We start from the raw sequence: 9,210 nt of genomic DNA on the forward strand, positions 1-9,210 counted from the left end.
AATGTAACTGAAATATTTGAAGAATCAAACAAAACCACGAAGAGACAAGTATTCATTCTGATAGTGCTCTCAGTCTCATTTCACTAGAGTTCAGGAGAATTGAAGATATTTTAGCCATGGGCTATATTCAAAAGTAGCAGGTTTGGGCTTGGCCCAATGGGTCAAAAGTAAAAAATACGAGGCCCGCCATAAACTTTGCTGGCCCCAAACCAAACCAAACCAATCCAATCCATTTGGAATGGTGTAGTTTGTAAAATTATGCTGTACCTATTCATCCATCATGATAATGCCAAAATTTGTTGAATGGTCTCAAGTAGTAAAAGAGATTGAATGGATAGTTGAAGTTGAGTGATGAATATGATAGTAGAAGACAGAGGTGACAACAATACATGATGGAATATAAGGCTCTCGCAGCTTTATGCATCAACACCAACAGCATAAGCGGAAAGCTGATCCTCAACAAAAATTCCCCTCCTCGAGAACAAAAAAAAAAGGATGCCGCAAGGATATCAATGCCTCTTAACCTTACTCATCAACCCCCTTGCACTTGTTCTTTACAGCCAACGCGGCTGCTTTGTACCAACTCGCTGCAGCCATCGCCCCCGGATCTGCAACTGATGCTAGAATATCAGACGACACATATGATGATCGCCCAGCCTGCAAACCCTTGCTCGTTAGTCACTGCTGCACAACTTGAAAAGGTTTCTTAGTCATCTTTTCTTTTACATATTCCACATTCCTAGATAACCATAGTCCATATGGTTTAGGCTAAATAGTTCCATCCTAAATTATCAACTTCATGGATAAATTTGCATAGAATTAAAAAATGATGATAGTCAGGATTATATACGATGTTTAGCTCATGATTTATGTGTGTGCCATCATCATCCTCTTGAATGAAGACACAATTGCAATCCATAATATCAAATAGTTATGATGACCAGCAGATAATATTTCAAACTTCTTGCAAAGTCACCACAGGTTACTATACGTAAAGAAAAGAAAGTTCATGATTAACAATCACCTGTGCTTGCATGTTTTTAGTTGATTCAGCACCGGCAACAGCAGCTTCAGCGGAAAGAACAAATGCCTCAACAGGATCTTCTCCAGAGGCCAATTTCTGTCCATTAAAGCCTTATATATTTAGCCAAAATATTTTGGACCAAAATTAAAAATTGAATGGAGAAAGTAGGCAGCTTCTGACCTCTTTAAGGACAGATGATGCTGGAATGAGAGCATCCAGTAAGGTCCGGTAACCTGCTTTGGCACCACCGTATTTACTGACAGCAGCAATAGCAGCTTCAAGAGCAGCAGCCCCTATATCAAGAAGCTCTGAGTTATCATAGTGTCAGGTGCACAAGTCAAATATAAAAGCTATATGTCATTCAGTCATCTCACATTGTAGTGCTGTGACGCCAGCATGACTATTTGCCTTCAGCTGTGCATAAGCCGCCTTAAAGAATATATCATATCTATTATTGTGAAAAGGAAACAATGCAAAAGTTTCAGTCATTACTGATAAACAACATCCATAACCAAAATACAGTGTCAGAAATGACTATATGAAAGGAATATACAAGATGCCGCTTGTTCCTCCCATGACTTTTCTTATAGAAGATCCAATTTCAGCGACGGTCTCAGCAGGATCATTCAGAGGATAACTGGAAAGTAGATTCAGAAGAAATGCAGAGTAAAAAACAGAACAAGGTAGTGATACGGCTACTTCAATCAAACCCAATTATTAGAATACAATCAATACACATAAGGCCACTCTGGAATGAGAAAAGACACCATGCAAAGTCAGAGGAATATAAAAGCACGAGGCAGCACAATATTGATACAGCATTTTAATTTTGAAAGAGCAGCATAAGAGGTTTAAACAGATGTAGAGATAATTAGGACAAATACGTATTTAGCAATTATTAGTCATTTATTTGATTTGCAAATTCAGACCACGGCAGGGAGAGCTTCTCAAATTCATGATCCTCATTCTCAGCGAAAGTAAGCCCCTCTTAAATTATTACAAACAGCTAATGTCCAACAGAAAGAGGGCTCGCAGTTAAGCCCACCAAGGCTGATCAGTTTATGATAATCTCTCCATCTCCACAGTGGTTACCAAAGGTAAATGGATACAAAAGCCCTGTCACTGAACTTTGGCGATGGATCTGCTTTCAACTTTGGTCATGACAGAAGCAAGCAGAAACGTAAACATGAATACTTTACTGCACAGCCATTTCTGATTTGTTTATTCCCGTGACGAGGCTTCATTAAATAGATATCAACAAACACAATGAAAAAGAAAAGGCGTAACTTCAACCATTCAATTATTATACTGTAATGAAAAAAACACTGGACCACTGCATTGCAGTATGTTAATCACCATTTAGCACAGCAAAATGCCACTGGCACAAGGAGAAGGAAGAGAGATTGAGAAAAGGAGGCTCACCACTTTTTCATGTCTTCAAGAATGGCTGAAGCGCCTCTGGACATCTAAAAAATTAAATGAATTAGAATCACTTGATCCTCCAGATTCACATATTTTTAGAAGACTATAATATACACTTACAGTTGATCCACAGTCACCATCACCAACTGTGCTGTCCCAATCATTTAAATCGTCCCTGAGATTGATAATTGAAGTTGCGGCTGCTTCAATAGCCACTTCAAGAATATGCCCCAAAGGACTTAGTTCTTCAGGGCGACTCGATACCTAACCAGAAAAAGAAGCCAACAAGATTCAGTGAGGCTCATAAGATGTGTTAATGAATATTGTACTGCATCAGAGTGAATCTAGGATACAACTAGCTATTGTTTTATTTACAAAGAAAAGTAGTCATCCATGGATCACAAAGAGAGCAATAAAGGGGCGGGGTTCTTTGAATTTCAGATCTCATATTGACCGATATCTTGTCTACGGCAGGTTCTCAAAATTAGTTTCTGTTGGCCAAGTTATACGATATTTTTTCTAAAGCTGGCATTATAAAAATTGGAATTTGTTTGTGTATAAAGATTTTTGGCCAAGGAGAGAGGAAACAAAAATGAACTATCACGGTGTCCTATGTTAAGAAAGTACAGTTTATACATTACTTAATTAACCAAGAAACGCTGTATTTGGGTGTGCACTCTAATAAGAGACTGAAGCTCCCTTAAAATATATGGCTGAAGCATACCTCATCATTCTTTTTAGAATGAGATGGTGGAACAGGAACAGGGATTTTTGCGGGTGGGCGGTTACCTGAGAGAATTATAAAATTGCATATCTATTTCAGTTACAAGTTGATCTCATTTCAGTAATAAATATCTCAAAACCAGTAGGCAGCATATGACTGTAATAGAGTGAGACTCACCATCAACGGCAACAGGCCAATTTGGAGCCCTAGTTGGGGCATCCAACCGGTTCAAAATTGCTTGGTCTGCTTTCATCACAGTGATTGAAAATCCTGCAACAGAAAATTAAAAAAATGATAATATAAATTTATCATTCTCATAAGCATACATTCTGGCCAGTATGAACTCACCTGCCATGTCGAGAGAGGTCATAAATGAACCAGTGTATACTCTCTCAACAGCCAGTCCATGTTCCAGCTGCAGTCCAGGAATAACCTTTCCAGCAGCGATCATCAGTTCCATAAGAGGAGTGGCCCCTAATCTGCACTCAACCATTGCGAAAGTTTAATAGGGGCAAATGGATTAAAAATAAAATGATTAGGAGCATGGACAGCATGTGTCATAATATAAAGACATTAGGCTCCAGGCTTACCCATTGATCATCACCACAACTCTACTACCACGTGTAATAGGAACGTAATTTGTTTCCTACATAAACCAGGAATTAGACCATGTGGTGCACTAGGATCAGGAGATGACATCCAACACATAAGTCTTCAAAGGGATTTATTATTGAGACCGACTAGATTAAACAAGATAAATGTTAATAATTACTTTCGTACCGTTGACAATATTTGCTTTAGGACATGAGAGACCACAACGTCAACAGGTTGGAGGTCAGCCACAGCAGCACCTGGTTCTCCATGCTACAAGGCAAGCAGTGAGTATCGATCACTTTCCATACATGCGACATACAATATGCAGTAAGTAACTTTGTCAAACCCTTCTATCGTGACTGCTGATTTTAGTAAACACTTACTACAGCTGTCAGGATAAAAAACCTTTAGACATTCAACATTCACAATTCCTTGTATAGAATAAAAAATCAGAAAACAGTGTCAACAGGTAAAGTCTTAGTTAGAAACACAACAATTTTCTGAGTCAATGATCAAGGTTAAAATGCATCTGATTAAGATATCGTAAAGCACAGCCACTGTCACCATATTCAAATGTTGAAAATTTGAAACATTCCGAACCAAAACTAATTGTTATTCCAATTAATATTAATATATTCAAAGTAACTTCTTACAATTCCAAGGCCAAGCTCCATCTTTCCAGGGCCCAAACGATCTGGAGTCACTTGACCAGGCAATGTGCAGACTGACAATGCAACACCCATAGTCCCAACCATATCTGATGCTCGTTTCGCTTCAGCAGCAACTTCCTCTAAAGAGAGGCCAGAAACTGCTGCTGCTCCAGCAATCTATGATTGACAATTTGAGTTCGGAAAATCAGAAACAAAAGTACATATAGAATTGATGCTTCTCAAATGTATTATACAGAGAGACTGGGTGATGTGTGCCAACTAGTGTAGGAATGCAGCCCTGAAACTTTGAATATTGATATTTTAGGATATAATTTGATTAATGTCTAACATGATTGCAATATTTAACAAGTGAATAATTTTCATGCAGAAAACTCTGTTATCATCAGCATGGAATGCTTCTTTTCAACAATAGCAAAAACTAATATGGAAAATAAATAAGCAGACTAAAATTGGCTAGCATGAAGATAAGAAAGATAACAAAGATCACAATGGTGGATCAAGAAGATATATAAACAACCTTATGAACAAGAATGGTTCCAGCTAAACCTCTTCTCCCAGCTATGCCTCTCGGAGGTGGTAGAGAACAGTCATCACCAACAATTACCATCTGTTAACACAAGCCTTGTATGCCCATATCAGCCAAACATCAAATTTTAAGCATAATAAGCTGCCTCATATATTGAGGGACCTACCTCCACTTTATAACCTTCAGACTTAGCCTGCTCAGCTGCCAATCCAAAATTTAGGCGATCCCCGGTGTAATTCTGAAAAGAAACATAACAAGATATTATTATTAAAACTGAACAAGACATACACATAAAAAACAACACCATTACATATCCCCTAACAGGCTCAATAATTTTTTGCACAAGCGAGACAACGACACGGAATAAAATGAATATATGTTGAAAGCAAAAGGTTGTCTTAAAGTTGACAAGAAACTTGGGAACTTCAGTAACAGATACCTTGACAATCAGGAGGCACCCTGAAGGTCCAGTTACAGCTCTGATGCCCTAATGCAAAAGATTTATCATGATTATGTACAAAAAGATCAAAACGAAATAGACTACAAACCAAGTAACGATGTCATCTATAAGAAAATCAAAACTTACTGCAAGAATGGAGTCAACAGGAGGGGATGCAAAAACATCCCCACAGATTGCTGCAGTAAGCATCCCCTCTCCAACAAATCCAGCATGAGCAGGCTCATGACCACTTCCACCTCCTGTATGTTAAGCAACTTTCACCAGGTTCATCAGTGTGCTTAGAGGGCTTCTAATCAAAATTTGAGCTCTTAACAGTTAGTCAGCTAGGAGTTCCTTAATAGTGCCATCAATAGAATACATTTGACATCCAACTAGCACAGAGTTATGCCACTTCCCACATTGAATTATCTATTTTGCCCCTTGTAGAATTGTCAATCTTATTACTTCCCTCTCGGTCAACCAAAATTCAATAGACCAAGTAAAGTGACAGCAAAATATGATTTTCCGCTGCAGCAGGGAAACAAGAGCAAGTGGAACCAAATGAAGATGTTCTTATATCTTCATATAACCATAGCATATTCTTATCAAAACCATTTACTTCTTTTATGGTAAATATCATCTGATTAGATTGATTAAAAGGTATAGGTCTCCAAGGGCAACAACATTAATTGGTTTTCCAAAACTGAATCAAAAGAAACAACAAAAATTTAATTCAGTAGCAATAGCCAAGTCCTTTTACTGGCATCTGGGAAATACTCAAGTTTACACTGATCATGACAGCTACAATAAGATATATCATACTATCATATAATAAAATACTCCCTCTGTCCGCAAATAAGAGTCCCGTTTTTCCATTTTAGTCCGTCCGCGAATAGGAGTCCCAGTTCACTTTTACCATAAATGGTAATAGGGCCCCACCTTCCACTAACTCATTCCACTCACATTTCATTTAAAACAAATATATACAAGTGGGACCCCTATTCCATTAACTTTTTTTACCTACTTTTCTTAACATTTCTTAAAACCCGTGCCGTCCATTAATGAGACTTTTAATGGCGGACGGAGGGAGTAATAAAGAATGAGATACAGTCATCATGCAACACCACCATGTAAAGTTATAGATCCTCTTATGGTCGTATTCTTTTCCATAGTGGTCAAACTGGAATTTCTCATCTGCAAATTAGTATGTATATGTCTAACAACAACGATTGATAACAAAGAAAAGCAGCTATCGATGTCTGGACCTGATATTACGGCTACTTTGTCATAAGTGGCAGCAGAAACATCAGCACGTAATACAACTTTGACCTACATTAAAAGATGTCTATCAGTTGGGGACAATGCACAACTTTGATGCAGGATAAGATATTTGGTTTTTTAGCTACTCACATCAGGGAAACCATCCAAATACTGCAACCCAGGATAGGTTTCAACCAGACCCTCAATGAACTCTGTCACAACATCTGCAGCAAGAGGTACATAAATAAAAATCAAATGCACTAATCTAACACGGAAATAGAAGATTTTTAAATCATCTCTAACAAAGCTGAAAAGTTACAATAACATATATCCAACCCCCAAGTATCTGAAGAAAAAGACAGAGTTCCACTACACTAAAATAATCAAGTAGGCGCTGCACTCACTGAACTTCATTAACTACACAAATTTGCATCAGTACAGGTAGTGGAATTGGCCGGTTATAATTCACATCTACACGACCAATAAGAAATAGAGCGTAATCCGAAATTGGCCTCTCCCAACCGAAACCAGAAAAAGTCAAAGTCTAGATAAAATTAAAGTGCAAATGCATGCATCAATCCGCACACTTCCATAAATTGAAGAATTTCACCCAAAAAGTGGCGAAAACGAAAATGCAGTACGAAAACTTTTACAAAAAAAATCGCAAAAACAAAAAATCAAAGAGTAGCGAGTGTGGAATCATCGTAACCGTTTGGGTCATTAATGAGTTTCTTGCTGCGAAAATCCATGGGTAAATGCGAGCGACCTGCCCAATTAGAAATCCCTAATGCAGAATTAGGAAAACCCCCAAGATTTTAGAGAGAGAAAAGCGATGAGGGTTTAGAAATTTTGAAGAAAAAATGGCTTCTATAGAAAGTCACCTGACTGTTGAATAGTTGTTGATGTTAATGCATTTTTGCTTGTCCGAACAAGAAATTTAATTATTTTTTTTATTTATAGTTACGCCATCCGCCTAAGAGCACTCCCAATGGAGTTCCCTAAAAACTCCCTTATTTCTCCCTAACTCCTGCCACATCAGCGCCACATCAGCACCAAAATTTATCCCCAGTTTTTAGCCAAGTGCTACATTGGTTTCTCCCTTATTTCTCCCTTATTTCTCCCTAACTCAACATTTCATTTTTACATCATTATTTTTTATATTATTTAATTTTCCCTACAAATGTATTTAATAAATAGACTAATAATGAACAATTCATCGTTGTATTAATCATTGGAAAATATAATACAACGAGAAAAAAAAAACTACAAATAAAAAACGCAAATAAACAAAGATTTAAAAAAAAAAAATCTAAGACGGAGGGGCCGGAGGGGCGTCGGGATCGAGCCCCAGCGTACTCTGCAGGTGTTGGATGCATTTCCAGAGGGCCGCCTTTTCTTCAGGGGTCCCGCCGCCGGTGAAGTACAGCGTGTACATCTGGGTCAGATTGGCGACATTGCTCGAATAAGTGGCTTTTTCTAAGTCGATGACGGATTCCGACGCGACTTCCGACGTTGCGCCCTTCCCCTTCCGCCTCCCCTTCGCCTTCTTCACTCCCTCCGGGCGCTCGTGCGGACCATCCCCACTCAAGTCGATGTGGGCCGCGCTCCCCTCGCTCTCCGAAACGCTAAGTCGCGAGCGCACCGATTTCCCGTGCAGCGCGTCGTGCATTCCCGTCCGGAATTTGGGGAGATCCTTCAGCTTATCGTAGATGTTCCAATACTTGAAGCCCTTCGTCGACAAGTACTGGCTACTATACATCCGGATGGCCTCATCTCGGACCATGTGCTCGTTCTGGCCACTCGTCATGTGAGTCATCAAGTTAGAATAAATACCGTTGAAGTGCCCGCAGTCCCTCATGAGGCGCTCCCAATGCCGACGGATCGCCTCGCTGCCATGGTCCTTCATTGAGGCAGTCTTGTGGCTCCTGTACTTCGCGGCAATCCGCTCCCAGAATATGATCTCAGTCTGGTAGTTGCTGCGCTCCGCGTCCTGTGACGTGTCCGCCCAGCAGTCGGCTATCAGCTCGGACTCTTGCAGAGTGTAAGTAGTCCTTACCCGCTTCGGCCTCTCATCGGAACCCGTATCAGTCGCAGCCGACGACGCCGGCGCCTTCCCCCTCCCGCTCCTAGAAGGCGGCTCGGTGGGCGTTTCTTCCACCTCGAAGTCCTCCGCGCTCAGTGTCGCGGCCTGAGATTCTTGGTCGCCTGGGGTTGATCCGGGGGTGTCGAACTGGGGCCGATACACATCGTCGGCTGGAAAGGGCATTCTGCCGGCAGAGTTGAAGTACGGAGAAAGTCTCCGCGCCGGAGGAGTCTGCAAAGGAGACGGACCCCCGTATGGAAGTTGGCCGGGAGGAGAACCCATCGCCAACAACGACTGCATCCACTGCTCGTTTGCTTCATCCGTGTTGGGAATTTGTGAACTCGACTCTTTCCCCTTACCCTTATCCTTACCCGATCGGGAACTTTTCTTCCAAAAGCTCATAATTTTGATGAAAATTGAAGATTGGGAGAAGAGATTGAAAATGGAGAGAATGAAGATTGTGGGTG

At 40.2% G+C, this 9,210-nt stretch overlaps 1 protein-coding gene across 2 annotated transcripts; it reads right to left on the minus strand.

The window, feature by feature from the left end:
• Positions 1–295: 295 nt before the first annotated feature.
• Positions 296–7,585, minus strand: LOC125189203 (putative 3,4-dihydroxy-2-butanone kinase). 2 transcript variants are annotated; one of them, XM_048086477.2, is made up of 21 exons: positions 7,542–7,585; positions 7,370–7,444; positions 6,811–6,884; positions 6,666–6,729; positions 5,548–5,660; positions 5,401–5,448; positions 5,128–5,199; positions 4,953–5,042; positions 4,418–4,591; positions 3,951–4,034; positions 3,761–3,816; positions 3,519–3,649; positions 3,348–3,440; positions 3,171–3,235; positions 2,567–2,710; positions 2,447–2,490; positions 1,578–1,661; positions 1,399–1,472; positions 1,205–1,317; positions 1,025–1,120; positions 296–657 (listed from the first exon to the last, which is right to left on the minus strand). In XM_048086477.2, the coding sequence occupies exons 2-21, from the start codon at positions 7,407–7,409 to the stop codon at positions 526–528; spliced, it is 1,791 nt and encodes a 596-aa protein (XP_047942434.1). In that variant the 5' UTR covers positions 7,410–7,444; positions 7,542–7,585; the 3' UTR covers positions 296–525. The 2 variants fall into 2 exon arrangements, with proteins under 2 accessions (XP_047942434.1, XP_047942435.1); XM_048086478.2 differs by having other exon boundaries at positions 7,370–7,426; positions 7,542–7,580.
• Positions 7,586–9,210: the final 1,625 nt, after the last annotated feature.

The sequence above is a fragment of the Salvia hispanica genome, chromosome 5, assembly GCF_029641045.1.
Source record: "Salvia hispanica isolate PSC_SH4W2 chromosome 5, Shi_PSC_v1, whole genome shotgun sequence".
Taxonomy (NCBI): domain Eukaryota; kingdom Viridiplantae; phylum Streptophyta; class Magnoliopsida; order Lamiales; family Lamiaceae; genus Salvia; species Salvia hispanica.